We start from the raw sequence: 20,497 nt of genomic DNA, 5'->3' as shown, positions 1-20,497 counted from the left end.
GGCACCACTAGTTGGAATCTTGGAAGAGCTTCCAATGGCCTGGGTGAGAAGACTATATCTGTACTACAATTCCAGTCAATTTAATGGTGCCTTTGTGCTTAGCAGTTGTGTGAAGGGAGAAATTCAACAGGGGTAGCTTTCTCCTTCACAGCATCTCCAGGCCAGGGAAAGCCAAACCTTTTGAACTTCTGCCTTTCATGGAACTGTTCAAGGTCCCATCAAGTAAAGAGATGGCAGCTCTTTTTGTTGTCAACTTAAATTGGTCCAGTGTGCAGAGGAGTGCGGGCTACAAATCAGCGCACAATGAGTGAAAACTAGCTCATTCAGTCCCTAGAACGGGCTAGACAGAAATGAAGAAATACCCACCCTAAAAGTTCCTAGTTCTGCTCATTGCAGCACAGATGACGTAAAGATCTGTAGAGAACAAACCAAGAGCCAGAAAAGTCTGACAGGTAAGATTGCCCAACTGTTACATAGCAAGTGTTCCAGAGCAATCTATGAATTTCCTTTAGCTAATCCAAATGGTTTATATTAATTAGGGGGGTCAGAACTGGGAGCCATTGGAAAAGATCCAATGGTATCCATGTGCTAGCATAAACCAGAGCTTGCACAACATTAATAATGCTTGCTAGCACAATGGGAAATTCAGTGGTAGTGGCAGCGAAAAAAAGCCACGATTTTCTGTAAAATAAGGCACATGACATGCATCTTGGGTTCAAGCAAAATTGTGCTTCCAGGAGGGTTTTAAGAGCATGATTTTGCTTGAAGAAAGGCATGCACTCTCTGTGCACTTTGTTTTAAAGGAAAATAGCCCCTCATGGGTGTGGTTCACCAGGCGAATTTCAGTGTTATAGTATTCTTATGGTATTCTGGGCAGAAATAAAGATGGGCCTATAAATGCCAAAGCTTAGAAACTTCCTCCTTCCCCCATGTCCTATCCCAGTAGCTTCTTCTAGCTGAGAGCAGCTTCTTGCTGAAATCATCTCCATAAGCCAAAACAAAAGAAGGTGAAGGCCCATAAATAGCCTACACACTAATCAAAATCTTGCCAAAAGCTCTTCTCCAGGTGTCCCCAGAGGGCAGACAGCAGGTGGCTATGGAAGACAGATATTTTTCAGTGCTGATGGCACAAATTATAGCACACTCCCTAGACACTTTCATCTGGCACTATCTCTTATCTTTTAGGTATCAGGCAAACACCAACCTGTTCTCTCAAGCTTTTAAATGGTATTTAAGATCATTTAAAAATTATTTCTAAGCTGCTATTTCGATTGGCTGGCTCTGCTGGTTTTATCCTTGTAGTTCTCTTAACTGTTGGGTTTTTTTAAAATTGTTTGTATTTCATAGCTGAGTGATCTTTGACAACATCCATGTCAAAAGGGGAGGTATAAATCCTATAAATACATAAAAAGGTATTCTTGGTGGCTGATCCCTCCCCTTTGGCTCTATAAATACATAAATAGATGTTCTTGGTGGCTGATCCCTCCCCTTTGGCACTCCTTCTCCCCTGAGACCCATGGAAACCCAAGCATTTCCCTGCAGTCACGGATGACCTTTTTATTCAGAGAAGTGCCTTATTCAGTTTAGTGCCTAGAGATCAAAATGGAATTTTAAAAATATATTTTAACCAAACATTTTTACTACTTTCTTGTCAATGCTGTTAGGGCAGACTAAAAATAAAAAAGTGAGACCTGCAACAAAATATTGCAGTATGGACTGCTCCTGTTCACTGTTAAAGTCAGTTAGCCTTGCCCTCTGGCGGGATACTCTGTTTCATTTTCTCTCCCACCCATTCCCACCCCACTGAATGGTCAATCAGCATTCCATGGCCACTGAGCATGCTCAGTCCTCATTGGGCTTCCTCCCCAGACATTTAGGGTTTTTTTCCTAAATAATTTTTTGTACATCTGCATACCTTCAGGTTTCCCCAAGCCTGCTGATTATCTCCACCTTGTGCATGGCTGGCAGGGCTGGCCCTACCATTAGGCAGGGTGAGGCAGTCACCTCAGGCAGCAGATGCTGGGCAGTGGCGGTAAGGTATTGGAAAATACAGTAGGCCATGTGGCCTGCTCTGCACCCCCCATAAGCTAGCCTGCTTCCTTCAGGTGTAGTGGAGGATGTTGTCCCATTGCTAGTGTTGAAGAAAGGTTCAACTACCAGTCCAGTCAGCTTTTGTACGTGGAATGGGAGGGGGCACCATCTTGTCTTTTGCATCAGGCAGCAAAATGTCTTGGGCCAGCCTTGATGGGTGGTGCCATTTTGGCTACATAAGCACCAGCACTCACAGCCTAAACCTCGGGAATAAGGGGGATCGTGTCAAGTGAAACCCTTATGGCAGGGGTGGACAGCCTTAGGAGGTCTGGGGGCCATTGTCACCTCCACTGTGGCCTGGTCTCCTGCCACCATGCCTCCAAATTCAGCAGCAGTGGGACTGAGTGGTAAATAGGTGACACAGAGCAGTAAACAGGTCAAGTTTAGCTTGTTCTCAAGCTAAATTTGTCCTGTTTATCACTCCATAATGGTTATGAAGCAGTAAAAAGGTCAAATTTAGTTGGAACGAGCAGCTAAATTGACCTAATCACTGCTCTGCGGTGGTAAGCCGTCAATTTCTCCCCTGCTGTTGTGAATTTTGGCGGTGCAGCAGCAGTGGCAGGGCAGCAGGGGCCACATGTTTCGCACTTCTGCCTTATGGGGTCCCTTTGTTAAAAGCCAGGAAAACATAGTTAAGCTTTCACGATAGGAGTTATTTCTGCGCTCTGTCACACACAGCAGGAAACCAATGCCATCTTCAAGGGAAAACTCATAGAGCAGGCCTTGTCTTGCATTGCCATCCAGTTCTGTATTTCTGAAGCCTCCTAACAAAAGCGCTTCTGGTTCATGGTTTGTTTTCCATGGAGGCTACATATCCTGGATTTACAGAGCACACGCCGTTCCTTTTTTGGCTGGTGACTGTAACTCCTCTGACCGCTCGGGCGAGCATACTACAGCTCTTCATCTTAAATTAAATTACACTGACAGCAACTGGCGCCTTAGCTACAGAGGGAGTAAGCCGTGTCACATATAAAAGGAACAACGTTGATCCTATAATCTAGGTAAGGACATGACAATAATAGAGAGAAAAACATCTGCCTTGCCACAGCAGAGAGGCATGTCCGTCTTGCCGGAGTCTCCATCACGCTTAACAAGCAAAGGGTTGTGCTTTTGTTCTCTCATAAAATCGTCTCGACAGATCTGCTAGAGCCGAAACAAAGATACACAGACCTTTGAAATGTGAATTGTCCAATCGTACCAGTCTTCTACTTCTTCTTCTTCTTCTTCTTCTTCTTCTTCTTCTTCTTCTTCTTCTTCTTCTTCTTCTTCTTCTCCTCCTCCTCCTCCTCCTCCTCCTCCTCCTCCTCCTCCTCCTCCTCCTCCCCCCTCCTTGTCATTATTAGAATGAGAAAAACTGGAGCAATGTTCAAATTCCTATTTTGAAAGTTGACCTCTTTAACCCTGAATCGGAATACTTCAGATGTGTGGAGATCTCTTGTTTCAGCAGGCTTCGAAGTTGAAATCTTATAAGTTATAAGCAGTCAAGTGTTGAATATTCATCACCATTGCTTTTTATCCTTTAAATATTAAGAATTTAAAAAATACACGAGAAGTATCAAATACGATCAGTGCTGGATTTAGGGATTAAGGTGACCCTAGGCAAGTTCCTCAGGTGCTGGGCTCAGGAGGCACTTGTCACAGGTTGTCTCATCATCTGTCCTACCCTACAGCTGAAACAAATAGTGCAAAGAGTTCATTTTCATTTGTAGTGCTGGCAAGACTGAGCTGTGAGGCCAGTATTGTATTAATTGTGGTAGCATTTTAACTATTGTTTCCCTACAGGGGTTGGAGGGATGGGAGACTGGCACAATAGTGTGTGTGGGGGGGGAGAGGCGGTAGCAGCAGGCTGGGGTTGGGGAAGGGAGGGAGGGAAGGAGATGTGATGGCAATGGAGGGCGCAGATGCATATGCGTGCTCTCCTTCCGGGAGAGTTTGCACTGGTGCTGTTGGTCTCCCCAAGACAAACACGTACTTAAGAACATAAGAAGAGCCCTGCTGCATCAGGCCAAGGGTCGATCTAGTCTAGCATTCTGTCCACACAGTGGCCAACCAGTTGCCTGCAGGAAACCCACAAGCAGGACACAAGTGCAACAGCACCTTCCCCTATTGTCCCAGTGTGTAAAAAAAAACAAAAAACCCGGAGGAGGAGGAGGAGAAGTCAAGCACTCACTTATATATAGAAAATGAGGCAGAATGCTTCCTTGGGGCACAGCAAAACCTCACGTTTTGATCTGGGAGGAAGAATCCCAAGGGAGACGAAGAGCTTCTTATAAGTTAATAACTTGGAAGGAGAGAAATATTATGCAAATTATATGACAGAAACTCGTGTGTGAAAATAGGACTAATTACACTTACAAAATGGCAACACTGCTGCGGCCGCTACAGTCAGCACTTGCGGATCAGAAAGATTTCCCGAAGTGTGTAAACACAATCATCTGAATTTCTAATCAGCTCTTTCCGATTGCATTTCAGGACACTTTTCAAAATAGAAGTTAACACGCCTAATTTATCTCTTGCTCTCTGTGCACACAAGGCAGTGGCAATATTACACTCTGTAGAAAACGTCTTTAAGAATCCCCACTCAAAACAAGTCTAAATCCTTGTACATAAACAGTCCCTAAAAATAGGTTGTTCCTTCATTTAAATTAGGGATCTGCAACCAATGGGAAACGTGAAGGTCCATTGAGCTGTCAAACTTGATTAATTGTTCAACACTTGCTAATTATTTAGGGTAGGGGAAGAGAAGAGGGTTCCCAAGCAAAAGTTATTCCTGCTGGAATCCCAGTATATGATCACATGAACTGCTGTGTCCAGGTAAATTGCTCCTAGAATCATGCCATGAAGGCTCAAGGTGGCCAATTAGTGGCCCATAGCCAGATCCAGCCCTCAAAGCAACTTTATCTGGCCCCTGATTTGAATGAAGGTGCAGCAGAAAGTTTGTCCATAAAGGAGAAGAAATTCATTTTCAAATAGGTGGAAGAGTTACTCCACATGTTAATGTCACATACATCTTTGGGATTTTATTTTATTTAGAAGTATAACAAACTCTATACCGTATTCCATTAACTTTGATCTTGCCTCTTGCAGTGTCCCTTGCACCAAATAGAAGCAGAGCGTCATCAAGAATCCCTCAGAAATATTCACATCAGTTCCGTAACAATATCAGAAGTCCTCCCAGAAACAATCACAAGGTGGCGTTGGGGTCGAATGTTGAATTCTCTCTGTATATGCAATAAAGCTCTGTCCATAGAACGTGTCATAGAAAGCGTTGGCTTGCCCTTTTGATGAACAGGTCACCTGATGAATTCGTTTCTTCATCAGTGCAATAGATCATAGTTTCTGATACCATATATCAAAGGTCAGTTCCCCTGGGGACTTCCAGCTAAGTGAGCAGCTAATATAAATATGTTCAGTCCCTTGAAAACAAAAATCTTATTTCTATTCCCCCCCCCCAATAACTGACCAGTACTAATCCGAGGTCAAGATTAACTGTTTGCCTGGTTGTATCAAAAACATCCCTGAATACCAATAGTCAAAAGATTTCTAGTGGGGGACAAAACTAGCAAATATGAAAATATGAGTCTTTATTGGAACACTTCCTCCAGCACCCTGGGAGAAACAATTCCCAGCTGTGTAGAACAGCTTCAAAGGGGTTATGTACCATCTGTGCATTTGTCGTTAAGGTGCTCTCCCTAATGGGTGCTGAGACAGATTACCCCAAAGGTAACCCCGCTGTTGGGCAGTCCATTTAGGATAACTGAAAATGGTGGATGGCAGGGGCAGAACAGAGCAGCACACTGACTGTCCCCATTCAAAAGTGCAGCTCCCCCCTCCCCAGGAACTTTTTGGGGAGGTGGAAGGAGGCAGGGGAAATGGTGGTAGCAGCAGACGGAGTAAATGGTGGCAGCAGAGGAAATGGAGGTGGCAGCACAAGGCGAGGAGGCAGGGGGACCAACGGCAGCACCATGCCCAGGGGCCCCCTGCAGTCTGCCACCCACTCTGCTCTTCATCCCTCACCATTGGCTACGCTGGCTAGGGCTGCTGGGAGTTGCAGACCAAAACATCTGCAGGGCCACAAGTTGCCCACCCCCTGCCCTAGAGAAACTCCAGGTGTACCTGCTGCTTGCCAATGGTGTGAGCAAGAAACTGTCTTGACAGAAGGGGCCAGCTACTGGAAGTGAAGTTTCAGTCTCCGTTATCACTAACAGCAGCGCTGGATGGCTGGATCCAGAGCGGCAGTGGCAACATGGCATCATGAACCTGACCATTTAAGATCCTCACTGAGGTCCCTGCTTCGGGTGCCTCCCCCTTCAGAGGTTCTGTGTAGCGACCAAACACACGTTCCGTGGATGGTACCATGGCCACAGATCACTCTCCCTGGAGGCATTCACGTGGCACCTTATTGGCTTTTAGGGGTCACGTGAAGTCAATGTTATTCTCCTGTATTTTTAGTAGATATTTTAATACAACTTGCGCTGGTTTATCGTTGCTGATTGATGGGTTTGTCGCTCTCCTTTTACTGCTGCTGTAGCAGGTTTGTGTTTTTTTATGTTGTTTATGGTTTTTAATACATTTGTGTGTTTTCTTAACTGCCTTGGAAGTTTGTTTTTACTGAAATCTTTTAAAAATAAATAATCCATCTTCAACATGTCTTTACACCAGGGGTGGCAGCAGAGAGTAGATCAGGATCTACTAAACTGCAGTAGATCACTAAGGGTTTCCAACTCCGGATTGCTTAACAGCTGCAACAAAGGGTTTCCCCCTTCTAAATTAGGCTACTGAAATGAAAGTGTGTGTGTGTGTGTGTGTGTGTGTGTGTGAGAGAGAGAGAGAGACAGACAGACGGACAGACAGACAGACAGAGACAGACAGGAGGGACTGTGTACTCAAATCTGGCACTGAAAACAAATTCCTGGGCTCAACATGTACTCAGTGGCACTCCTGTTCCTTATAATTCTAGGATTATATTCTCTCTCTCCCCCCACCCCATCCCAGTAACTATTTTATATATGGCTTCATTTGGTGGACATTGGGGGTCCAGTAAAGAGCAAAGGAGATCTCGCATGCCTGATGTCTGACCACTCCTGGTTTACAATGCTATCTGCATTTTTTTTTTACTCTGTGTCTGTTCCCCCCACCCCCCAGATTTGGATTAATCAGACACCTTCCCGCTGACGAAGAGGAACCGAGAGAGGTTTGAAGCTTCCTTGCTATGGTAAGGGTGAGGCATGCTGCATTCTTATATGAAGGGGGGGGGGGTTGTGAGGAAGAAAAAAGAGATGACCCCACTCTTGTCAGTCAAAATGACTAATAGGATCTTGCCCTTCTGTTGCCTGTTAGGACTTCCCTGGAAGGTAGACAAGCCCAGCTGTATACCCAAGTGAGACCAGAGAAGTTGGCACTACCTTCTGATTCCAAAGGAGAGTTTTTCAATTCAGATTGTCCTCCCATGATGAAACATTAGGTATAGCAATTTTGTTTTGCTAACACCAGTTTGAGATGTGCAGCAAACAACCTAAAGTACCTTTCAACTAGCGGAAAGCCTTTCACTCATAGGAGGGCTGTTTCTGACTTAGCAGAAGAGCACTGTGTGAGAAAAGCGACCTTCAAATCTGTTTGTGAAAGCACCTATGCAAGCCTTTGCACAAGTTCTTGTCAAGACCTTTTTATGGCCCACTCATTTACACGCTACAGCTTGTATCTCCTTTACTCATCGTGTTTCTCATACTGCAACACAACATTGCAGCGCTGACACCCTGTGGTGCTGTACCACGAGAAGTTCTTCCAGTAGCGCTTGTGCAAGAGTCCACAGAAGAACACCGGTACATTTTCTTCTGCTGCTCACATTTCTTTCGGTCTAACCTAAAGTAATCTCCAAAATCTTTTTAAAGGTGAAAGAGCTCTGGGCTTGACAGCTATTAATTGTGCAGTAGTTTACAAGAGGCAATATCAGATTGTTTTTTATTTGTTAAGTACAACATGGCAGAAAATTACAGAATATTTTATTACTTTGACAAATTGCAAGAATGGAAACTAAAACTAAATATTCAGCAGCATCACATCTAAGAACTTGGTAACAGCTGTACCGCTACAGGTAGGCAAGCCAGGATAGAGTCCGCAAAGCTGTTGTGTGTAGTTTATCACCCCACAGCCCCCTTGAACATTAGACGATTGCATTTGCTTTGGAACTAGGACACCCTAAAGTCATCTCACAGTTGGGAAAGGGGGTGGTGGGATGTCCTCTGTAGGCTGAAACCTTCCCAGGTTGCATCTTGACCCATCTGTATAAAGCTTTAACAAATCTAGAAGAACTGGGTGGGGTGTTGGTGATGCTGGCCTCCTATCTTACTATTCTAGGTCCCCAGACTGAAATTTCCCACTAAAGCAGGGCTGGGTGACAGAATGCCTGGAAGGTATCAGATGATGCCTGTGCAACCTGGATGCTGCAACTTCTATACTATTTGGATAATATGCATCCCAATTATTCACACTGAGCAGGACCAATGAAATAATTAAGGGTTCATCACTTGTGGAAAAAAAAGGCAACAGGCAGTGATCCTAATGATGTTCAAATCACTTTCCTTCTTTAAAAAAACTCAAAGCCAGTCTCAACTAGCTGCTTTTATTATCTACTATACAAAACCATATTGGCTGGTGTTTTAAATCATTTGCAAACTGCACAATACCAGAAAACAAAGACCTCCCTTGTAAGAGGAAAAGCAGCAGGATGGGAAAGAGCAGGACCTGCTAGAAATTTTAAAAATTCAGAAATAGTATGCTGTATGTGTAATCCAGTTGGAGGACTCTTCCTTAGAGCGTTTGGCAGAGCTGTGAGAAGTAAAAATAGACTTGTATGCTTCTGATTTCTCCACGCCACTCGCAATGGACCGCTTGGGGGGCCCAGATGCATTTTTGCTGCCTTTTCCAGATGAAGATGACACACTTTCACTGACTGCTATAGGACAAAGCAAACACAGACTATGAGTTAATTCCATACATACTAATGAACAGCCACCTTAAATTTTAGGCTGGTTCAAACTAAAGTCAAGATTAATTTTCTTAAGCTTCTATTTTTGGGTCAAAATGTGCACGTCCAGCACAGAAGAATTTTTCATCCAAGAGCTTTGAAAACCATGCAAAAATAGAAATAGTTTATCATTTTTTGTAATATTCTTTTTGTCCAAGCAATTGACATAAAGCATTGCTCACAGAGACTTGTCCAGGAAGTAGGGATGTATGAAAGGTACTTACCTTTCGCGGATTATGCTGATGGTGGGGGGGGGAGGTGTTCCGTCCCTCCCCCCGGAATCCTGGCCGGGGGGGGAGGCACTCCGTTCCTCCCTCCCCAGAATCCTGGCCGGCTGGCTGTGCTCCGCAGTGATTCTGCGGAGCCACCAGCCGGCTCCGCCAGCAGCCGGACATCCGGCTGCTGGCTAGCAGGGACACAAATGGCGGCGGCCGTAGCTGCCGCTGTTTGCGTCCCTGCAGTCAGCCGTGATAGGCTATGTAAATGTTTACGTAGCCTATCACGGCTGAGTGGAAAAAAACAACAACGCACATACGGAAATGGCGGCGCCCATGGGCGCCGCCATTTGCGTTCCTTATTTTGACACGTCTTAGTCTATGTAAACATTTACGTAGACTAAGACGTGCCAAAATAAGGAACGCAAATGGCGGCGCCCATGGGCGCCGCCATTTGCATACGCGCGTTTGTTTGTTTTTTAGTCAGCCATGATAGGCTACGTAAACATTTACGTAGCCTATCACGGTGTTTTTTTAAAATCTAGCCATGATAGGCTACGTAAATCTTTATGTAGCCTATCACTTTTTTTGTTTTTTGTTTTTTTTAAACCGGGAAATGGCGGTGGCAGCAGCCGGTCTGAAGACCGGCCGCGGCCGCCGCGCAGCCGCCGGGGCCACTGCCGCCGCCAGGAAGATCCGCCCCAGGTAAGTCTCGTTCTGGGGGGGCGGCGGGGGGGCAGACCGTTCCGCCACCGATTTTGGGGGGCCAAATGCGCTGGCATTCGGCCTCCCTGAGATCCGTGGTGGAATTCTCTGACATCCCTACCAGGAAGTCCCCAAAGCCTGGTTCTTTTTTTTCTTTTTCTTTTTAAAGACTCCAGGGAGCTGTGCAGTCCTGGACAGGTCACACTTCAGGGAAGCTATCAAGTCTTGGGAACAAGGAAGGTCCATAGCACCCAGGCCAGGGCTGAGCTCAGAGGAACTTCCCAAAGATGTCACAGAGCTTCAAACCCTGTTTTCAAACCTTTCTTGAGATGGGGCCCTGGTTAACGCTTAACATGTAATGTTTAACCATGGTTAAAGGCTGGGCGGGGGGAGCTGTGGCCCATTTGGAAGTTTAATTAAGGGTTATTCGCAACAGTGTTGAATGTAATGCGTCTGCAACTACACTGGAAACTTTACACTAACCTGTACCCTTGCAGAAGGCAATGCTTCTCTTTTCTCCAGATTTACTGCTTGTGGTATCCTTTTCAGTATTTACTTGAGATGATCTAGGTGAATCTTAAAAAGAAGAAGGGGGGGTATGTGTGGGAGAAAATGTAAAAGGTGCAGTATGCATCCTATTAAAATCAGTAGCAAAGCCCTTTTTTAACAGGACTGGACTGCCACTGAAATAACAGAATAAATTCACTCAAGAGCTAGGGCTAAAGTGAATGATCAACACATATGTGGCTGCCACCGAAAAGGAGAAAGGTGCATTTTAGAGCTGTGCTGAAATTTTCTTTCACATTTCTTTCAACTGTTTTCATTCCATTTGATAGAAAATAGATAGCTTTCACAAAGAAATTCAAAGGAGAAATTTTTTTTTGGAGAAATTCTCATGAGCTGGGTTCAGTGTTCTTGTGCTTACCTTACTTAGGAGGTGGCGGAGGAGTGTGTGTGTGTGAGTGCCCTGTCTATCATTGTACAATCATCTCTCTGGCAGCCTGTAGCTTCCTCAACTTCCCACACTTCAATTAAAGCCCAGGGGAAGACATCATAAGGTAATTCCTCCCACAGGGCTCTTTCAGGTCAGGAAGCACAGGCAGCCTAGGAGGCTGCAGAGCAATGGAGACTTGTGTAATAGAAAGAAAACACACACACAGCATCCTTGGCCACCTCACCATGACTGGGTAAGCTCAACACACCACCAAAATAAATTCAAATGAATTATAAAATGCCCTGAAAATGAGGCAGAAAAATGGAAGCCTCTTTCATGGGGGAAGAAAACCTTCAGGAAATTGGAGAGTGCATTTTGACACAGCGCTGGCTCCATCTCTTCCCTGGAGCTAGGCACAACACTTCCCCCTCACACCTGCACTGTGGAAGATGCAAAATGGGGGCTAGGATGCCAACACAGCTGGTGCTGTTGCCACTTGCAGTGGCAGTGCAAGAAACAAAAAACACTTAGGAAAAGAGGAAGAAGCTGTGCTACAACCCCTGCTGAGCCCTGCTTGGAGAATTTCTCCTCCCTCCCAGAAAAATTCGATGAAATTGTCATCCCAGTTTCTCTGCCCACAAATAGGGTGGAGAATTTTGAGAGGCCCTTTGTGCACAGCTCTAGGGCATTGAGTTCCCTCAGCTCCCTCTGTTTTGTCTTGTGTGCACTGTGACTCCATGACATGCCACATTCGCCCCACCCCAGACATGGAGATACTTCATGACATCAAGACACAACTTAAGTTCTACTAAATGTTAAAAAACAGGGGAGGGAAGGGAGAAATATGACTGGTTGCATCAACTGCTGAATATTTATTTACTGCCTGGTTTGGTTCTAGCACAATAGATTCCCACATGGTCCTGCAAAGTCTATCCCAAGTGCATTCCCACACACACCTTTGTGTGATCCATCTACAGACCAATTTTATTTATATAGATCTATATATCTATTCCTCTGTAGTAGATTATACTGGAAAAGCAAGGAAATGAGAATGCCTCACTCAGAGTGAACAGGTGCTGTGTGTGCCTATTTCTGCTTGTCCTAAGGACAGCTTTTTCAGTTATGCATCTGCTAACAAAAAGCAGGGAACTAAAATTGCCAGTGCTTGGGCACTGTTGCTGTGTCTTTTAAAAATGTAGCAGGTGTGTCTTTTCATTGTTCTGCTGCAATGCTGGAGGAGGAACAGCATACTTTTTTAAAGGTGGGGGAGATTGATGAAGGAACAAGAGCACTGTTGCAAGGTGCTTGTGTATGAGCTTCTATTTTTGTTTAAAGGGTGTGTTTTGTTTAAAGATGAGTGTGCTTGTGTCCAGGTGGTATGGACACACCACCACTTTGAATTATGCCTGGATCCTGCAGAATGTAATGTAATACAACAGGGAAAAAGGCGGGATAATATAATAATAAACAAACAAATAATAAAAAAGTGTGGATTAAGTGGTGCACAACAGAACAACTACACAATGACTGCACTAAAAAAAATCTGGAAGGCTCTTTGTTGCATCCACATTTTTATTTTATTTAATTTCTATACTGCCCAATAGCCAAAGCTCTCTGGGCGATTCACAAAAATTAAAACCACAAAACGCAGCACAGAACAATGTAAAATGTGAAAGCTTAAAACCACAATATAACAGTACAACCAGAATAAAACCTAGCAGCAATGCAGAGATTTCAAATGCTGATTTAAAACGCCAAAGCTAAAAGACTAGGAAGCTAAAATGCTAAAATATTGGGAGAATAAAAAGGTCTTCACATATGATAATAACCTTACCTTCAACAGCTTCAGATTTCACAATGGTCTCTGCTGCCTTGGATTTCTTGGATTTCTGAAACAATGGAGACAAACTTGAGACTATTTCAGGAGTTCAAAGAAGGACAACTATAGAGAACTACATAAGCTTGAGGCTCTTTATACAATGGACTCTGTGTCAGGGTGCTTCTGAGCGCAGGGAGTGCGAGAGCAGTTCAGAGTCTGAACAGGAGCCGCCAGACATGGGGGAGGAATGTTCCCAGGCTATTCCAGAGACGGCGAGGCAGGCTCCTCAGGTTTCAAGGGTGCAGCTGGAGGAAGTTCCCTCTTCACCCGCCACCCCTGATAGAGATAGCGAACAGGGAGAGGCGGTGTTTGGCGAATCTGAATTAATAGATGCAAGGCGCAGACACAGAGCCAAGAGGGAGATGGCTAGGGAGAACTCGGGAGGTCTTCCCGAGTGGCCCTGCGTGAACAGCAGCGCTTAGAAGCCTCATGAGAGAGAGAGACCTCCCCCTGACTCCTGAAGTTAGGCTACTACACCCGCCTTCTTTCAAACGGTGGGCAACTTTCTAGCTACCTTTTGAACCCCATGAAGGCATTTCTTCACAGATTGAGAGTCACTGAGAATTCAATATGCCAACAAATTTGGAACACTCAACAATGGCCGCAAGACTGGAAAAGGTCAGTTTACATTCCAATTCCAAAGAAGGGCAACGCCAAAGAGTGTTCAAACTACCGCACAATTGCGCTCATTTCATATGCCAGCAAGGTGATGCTCAAAATCCTACAAGCTAGGCTTCAGCAGTATGCGAACCGAGAACTACCGGAAGTACAAGCTGGGTTTCGAAGAGGCAGAGGAACTAGAGATCAAATCGCCAACTTTCGCTGGATCATGGAGAAAGCAAGAGAATTCCAGGAAAATGTCTATTTCTGCTTCATTGACTATGCTAAAGCCTTTGTGTGGATCACAACAAACTGTGGCAACTTCTAAAAGTGATGGGAGTACCAGACCACCTTACCTGTCTCCTGAGAAACCTGTACGAGGGTCAAGAAGCAACAGTAAGAACCAGACATGGAACAACCGAGTGGTTCAAAATTGGGAAAGGAGTACGACAAGGCTGCATATTGTCACCCTGCTTATTTAACTTATATGCAGAGTACATCATGAGAAACGCCGGGTTGGATGAATCACAGGTCGGAATTAAGATTGCCGGGAGAATTATCAACAACCTCCGATATGCAGACGATACCACCCTAATGGCAGAAAGCAAAGAAGAGCCTCTTGTTGAGGGTGAAAGAGGAGAGTGCAAAAGCTGGTTTGAAACTCAACATTAAAAAAACGAAGATCATGGCATCTGGCCTCATCACTTCCTGGCATATAGAAGGGGAAGAAATGGAAGCAGTGACAGATTTTACCACAGACGGTGACTGTAGCCATGAAATTAAAAGACGCTTGCTCCTTGGGAGGAAAGCTATGGCAAACCTAGACAGCATAGTAAGAAGCAGAGACATCACCTTGCCGACAAAGGTCCATCTATTCAAAGCTATGGTTTTCCCAGTAGTAATGTATGGCTGTGAGAGCTGGACTATAAGGAAGGCTGCGCGCCAAAGAATTGATGCTTTCGAACTGTGGTGCTGGAGAAGACTCTTACGAGTCCCCTGGACTGCAAGGAGGTCAAATCAGTCCATCCTAAAGGAAATGAACCCTGACTGCTCATTGGAAGGACAGATACTGAAGCTGAAGCTCAAATATTTTGGCCACCTAATGCGAAGAGAAAACTCTCTGGAAAAGACCCTGATGCTGGGAAAGACTGAAGGCAAAAGGAGAAGGGGACGACAGAGGATGAGATGGCTAGATAGCATCACCGATACAATGAATATGAACTTGAGCACACTCCGGGAGAGAGCGGAGGACAGGAAGGCCTGGTATGCTATGGTCCATGGGGTCACGAAGAGTCGGACATGACTGAACGACTCAACAACAACAAATGGCTCTTTGTGGTAATGGAATTAAAAGCTGTAGGTTGAAGCCTCTTGTCTGTGTTTGATTCGGCGTTTGAAGATCAGTGGGGGCAAAGGGAAACCTGACACTCTGCTTCATAAGTTACCCTGTGCTTTTCATATTACAGAGCTAATACGATCCACTCTGCTAAAGTGGGGCCAACTTAACACATTTCTGTGTCCACCTTCTTATCCCTTAAAGTGAGCATGCAGGGTTGGAGCCAGGCTTAGTCATACTTAGAGCAGACCCACTGAAATCAGTGGGACTTAAGTCAGTCATGATCCAGCCCACAGAGTTAATGAGGTGCAGGGGAAGAAAACCATGATTCATCCCTGAGGAGAAAGGCCATGCCTATCTGTCCTCAATGTCAGGAAGATGTTTTGAATCTGATCCTTGTACCAAGTTGCTAAGACCCCTTGACAGTGGAGGAGAGACGTCTTACACCCCATTATCCATGTTTCAAATCAACACTGCATGGCTATCATAATTCATTACACCTGAAGGAGCACCTCATCCTCTCTGTGCCCCTTGAAACAGAACAAAGAAGATTCTGCTTCAGGCTCCCCTGCAAAATGAGATCACATGTGTGACGGCAAGGAGCTGGGCTTCTTTGGTGGTGGCTCCCTCCCTCTGGAGCGCTCTCTACAGGCTCTTTTAAATGTTAATGAAAACCTTCTTACTTGGGATCCAGTGAAAAGTCTGGGAGTATCTGAAGCAGAAGCTAATCAGGTGTGGACTTAATCAGCCACATGAATAGGAAACCACTGGGAGCCCTATGTAAGTAAGGTTATAAATATAGAAATTTAGAAATCATTTAGGAGGATTAAATTGGCTCATGGGGTGCCTGTTAAGATGATTTATTGGATCTCCAACTTCTGCTTTCATTGTTTTAAAGATGTTTTGCTATTTTTATATTGTTGATGTTAACCACCATGGGAGCTGGGTTTTGGCTAGTCCAATGGGATATACACTTCAGCACAAATATAAATTGAGAATTCTGTCTTCCAACATTCACTAACTGGATTAAATGAAGTTAGACAATGAGCATGTCATGAAGCAGGTTGTCACCAATAAAAAAACTTGCCACAATAAAGTCTGATTAGGATGCTTTCACATAGAGATCTGGTTGCACATGTGTGCATATAAGTAATTTAACTGTCTGACCAATATGCATTGGGTAAGACAATCCACCTATACCATCCATTCTTTGGGCCCATGATGGGCAACTCTCCTCTATAGGAGGCAGGAAGGTTAAAGATGACGATGACAACAGCGATGTCAAGAAAAATAAGAGAGTGCCTCTCTCCTAGACTTAGATGTAAGAATTTTACAAAGTTTTAGAGAGATAAAGCCAAATACACATTGTAATATAACAAAAGCAAATATCAAAATATGCCATATAAAGTTAGTTATGAACATAAGAAGAGCCATGCTGGATCAGAACAAGGGTCTATATAGTCCAGCATTCTGTTCACACAGTGGCCAACCAGCTATCGACCGGGAAACCACAAGCAGGGCATGAGCGTAACAGCACCCTCCCACCCATGTTCCTCCCAATTGGTGTACGTAGGCTCACTGCCTCTGGTATTGGAGGTAGCACAAATCCATCAGGACTAGTAGCCATTGGGATCACATAGCAGCAAGTGTTTTTCCACATCTCATCCACTAGGTGGCAATAAAGGGCTCCTCCCTTTAGAACAGCGGCTTTCCCCAACCTGGTGCAACTCTCATCATTTCCAGCCCAGTATGGCCAATCTGGAGGGCACCAGATTGGGGAAGGCTGGAGTAGAGAGTGCAGGGAAGAGTGCAGGCTCTCCCTCCACACCTTTCCCTTCTTCCACTCCTCCTCTTCTTCTCATCAGGCAGATCATGGAGATTTAGAATGACATTATTTAGAAGAAATGCGACTGCTAGACACTTGGGAACTTGTTGGTTTCATGACTGATCAGGGCTGCTTCTGTGGTTACATATCCCTGCTTGCATTCTAAAACACCACAGGCAGGAAAACAGCAGAAAACGGTAAAACGGTCCATCTGTGGTGGAGGGGGGCAGATGGAAATACAAGACCCATCTCTCATCACCTCCTCCTGGGTTCAAGTCTCGTCTTGGGTTCAAGTCTCGTCTTCATGTCTTTCCTGATACTGCAACCCAGATTTCCTGACCCCGCCCCCACAGGCATCCTTCAAAAGTGAGTAAGAAAATGTAGTACTGGAAGTGCTCTATAAGGAAAAAGGACATATGACAGAAAAGACCATGGGTCACACACCACCAGAGGCTTAGAGAACCAGAGGCTTAGGCAATGATACTGCGGCTAAAAGTCAAGACACCCCCCTATTACCAGAGGTGGACAACTTGGGCCCCTCCAGATGTTTTTGCCCACAACTCCCATCATCCCTTACGACTGGCTATGCTGGCGAGGGCTGATGGGAGTTGTAAGCCAAAACATCTGGAGGGCCACAAGCTGCCCAGCCCTGCCCTATACCCTAAAATGTTAAGGTACATCAAGCCTGTTCAAGTTCTGCTCAAGTTCACCAAGCTGGACATAGATCACTAGCCATGTACATGTAAAAACGTTAACAGGTGGTTGATGACACCCTCCTTTGTGTGATCTGAGACAGACAGCTAAACCAGGACATTAGATGGAGTCCTTACTAGGTTCCCTATGTGGCTGGTGGCTTGAGTTCGGTTTCATGGATCACAGATTGGTTAGGCCTGCTGTATACATTATTACCTTCAAGTCAGACACCAGTGCTGTTGAGCCATTCTCCTTTTCATAAATGCACCCATGTTTTCTTGGAGACGACAACAAAGCATTCACCCCTTCCTCCATGGCATTTTAAGACCCAGGAATGTCTTACAGCAAAACATGTGATCAGAAGAAGATACAACTTGGGAAGCAGAGCTAATATATTCCCAACACAGAAGTGTTTAGCAGTATTATATCCTTGGATGGGATCCAGCCTTCAGCATGAAAGCTGTTTTAGTATCAATTTTGGAATATGAATGCTGCCTGCAGAAATGCCTGCTTGATTTAGCTACATTTGGAACAGGGAAAGAGGCCTTGGCAATGTTCATAATATTTGCTAGACTGTTCATATTTGCAGTGGGCAGGAAGAAGGAAACCTTTCCATGTGAAAGAAGAGCGGTACTAAATTAGTGCTAAATTGGCACCTACCCCACTCATGAACACCCTTTGTAAGTAATGTTGATTATAGAAACACTATTATAACTCCCTTATGGCTCCTGGTCCTGAACCAACTGCTTACCTCTAAACTCAGTTAAAATGGCTAATGAGGAATTAAGTCAAAAGATGGCAAACCATACTTGGAAAATATACTGGCTAGGATCCAGTGAGCTACAGAAATATATGGCTAGGATCCAATGAGCTGCACTTGGGGCTTGTGTTTCTTGAACAGGAGACTCCTGCAACCACTACCACCATATAACAAACTGCTGCTGAAATTGGGGAGAGTTTCCAAAACCGTTTGTAATATGCCATTGAGTTCTGTCATATGAAAGTCAAGAATCCTACTGGGCTGCCCTGAGGGGCGCCTAGAACAGCTCTTGGATTCCCATCACTGTCTGACAGCTGAAGCATTCCTATCAATGACATTTCTCACAGTTCCAGAATCATGAATCCTTACCTTCCCCAATTTACTCTTAAGCCTCCTCTCTTCCATTCTTTTCTTCAGCATTTCTACATCCGCTTTAGTACCATTAAGGGCAATCACATCATCGTCTTGAAATGGCATCCCACACTTTAATGAGAAGGAAGAAAAAGTGAACGAGACATAATCTTATTGTGACCACATACAAGAAATACGATGCACTGCCCCTATATAAAAAGGGGAGAGTATAAGTTACACCTTCCATATTATGAGTGTTTGCTTGACCACAAGATACAATTAAGCGTATGTGCGTCTCTTGTTGTATTTCTCAGATGTCTGCTCTCTCTGCCATTTCCGTCATGAGCCACAATACGTGGAGCCATTAGTTCACTGAGGGAACTACTTATTTTTTCATTTGCAGGCAAATATTTGCAGAAATATACAGAGCCGGATCCAGACTAGGTTAGTCTCATTTAGACCCCCTTAAAATCACTGTGAAAAGTTAGTCATGACTAACTTAAGACCCACTGATTTCAATAGAACCTAAGTGTAACTAACTTAGTCTGGATCCAACCCATAAGCTTCAATCCAAAGGGAAGTTAGCAGCACTTAAATCACATTAAAATTAACTGAAAATAAGCCAGTCACAACTAACTTTCCCTATTGATTCCAATGAGACTTAAATGTGGCTGATATCCTCTGGGCTGGGGCCATATGCTCTAAGTAAATCAAGAAGGACTTTTTTTTTTTCAACCAAGTGATTTTATATAATCTAAACTGGGATCAGTTTCATTACACTTCTATCCTAACTTTTCTGCAAGGGGCACAAGGTGGTCACAAGGAAGATATACCTTTATATCCACAATAATCATGTGAGGTAGACTAGGCTGAGAAAATGTGACTTGTCCAATGCAGAAGTCAACGAGCCAAGCCAAGATTTGAACACAATCTTCCCAGCCCTGGTTCTATCCACTATCCTGCATGGCTTCTCAACTGGTATTCTACAGCATAAGATAGGGCAGGGAATCTGTACTCCTCCAGATGACCATTGGCCATTCTAGCTGCGCCTGATAGGAGTTGGAGTCCAACAACATCGGGAGGGCCACAGGTTCTAAAAGGTCTGGCAATTATGCGATATTAAAAATGGCACTTTAATTACATTTTTAAAAAACACCTAAATATTAAAATATTAGAGAGAGAGAGCGAAGTGGAATTTTGCTGTTCAAGGACAAGTAAAATGCATTCCAAAGATAAGATAAGATAAGATAAGACAACAAAACAAGTATTTGCAACCTTTTCTTTTACTTCATTATCTCTGCTTTGAATGATCCAGATGTAGACAGTAAGCCTCAAAAGGAAGAAAAATATCAGAAATATATTCTTGCTTAAATTTTGTTCTAAACCTCCAAAGAGCTGAATTAAACAATGGGTACTTAAGATGTTTCTAGTTTAAGGAACAACCATGCTCCTGACTTGTCAGAAACAAAATACCATTTGCTTAGCCATCAGCCATGAAAAATTACAAACAAAAAGTATGCAAATAAAAACAGGACTGATGAAACAACATACAAGTCAACTGACCATCGTAGCAGTTAATCCAGAATAAAACAATGCAGAAGTCAGCTGTCCATCCAGCATTCTTCATGGCATTTCATAGCCATGATCTTAGGTAATATAATTATTTGCTAACAGCTAACCTGACATGTCTCGTGGCTATTTAGAGCAAAGTCTAAAAGATTCCAGATTGACTCCAATATATTTTGATCTTCTGCAAAACAATCCCAAGCAAAGAGTGAAGAAAGAGGAGTTGTACTTCCAGCAGTGGCATTCTCCAACCCCGCTCTACCCCAAAGTAAGCTCTATGGCAAGTTGTTACAAACAGCAGCCCTTAAACCAAGGAAACTGGCCCTCAAATAATTTTTTAAATATTTGCTTAGGAATCACATCCTACTCCTCTTTGACCAAGAAGACAAAGTTACCTTTAACTTAATATTATAATGCACATTTATTTACAACATACAAGGAGGTTATACAGAACAAGGAAACAACAAACATTGGATGCTGCAAGAATCACTTCTTTCAGAGGGTTGTTTTTCCTT

The 20,497-nt window shown here is 44.1% G+C and overlaps 1 protein-coding gene across 1 annotated transcript in view; it reads right to left on the bottom strand.

Moving 5' to 3' along the window:
• Positions 1-8,035: 8,035 nt before the first annotated feature.
• The window catches only part of RTF2 (replication termination factor 2), a 67,228-nt gene continuing 54,766 nt past the window's right edge, over positions 8,036-20,497 (bottom strand). Inside the window, exons 6-9 of the mRNA XM_084854216.1 lie at positions 18,435-18,548; positions 12,807-12,861; positions 10,522-10,614; positions 8,036-9,046 (exon numbers count right to left, since the gene is read on the bottom strand). Of these exons, the coding sequence (XP_084710342.1) occupies positions 8,856-9,046; positions 10,522-10,614; positions 12,807-12,861; positions 18,435-18,548 (453 nt within the window). The 3' untranslated portion in view covers positions 8,036-8,855. The remainder of the gene's footprint in view (positions 9,047-10,521; positions 10,615-12,806; positions 12,862-18,434; positions 18,549-20,497) is intronic.

This window comes from Heloderma suspectum, chromosome 4 (genome assembly GCF_057233095.1).
Source record: "Heloderma suspectum isolate Gila_16-S chromosome 4, 16-S_ref, whole genome shotgun sequence".
Lineage (NCBI taxonomy): Eukaryota > Metazoa > Chordata > Lepidosauria > Squamata > Helodermatidae > Heloderma > Heloderma suspectum.
The sequence above is the reverse complement of the archived record's forward strand: the minus strand, read 5'-3'. Positions and strand labels throughout refer to the sequence as shown.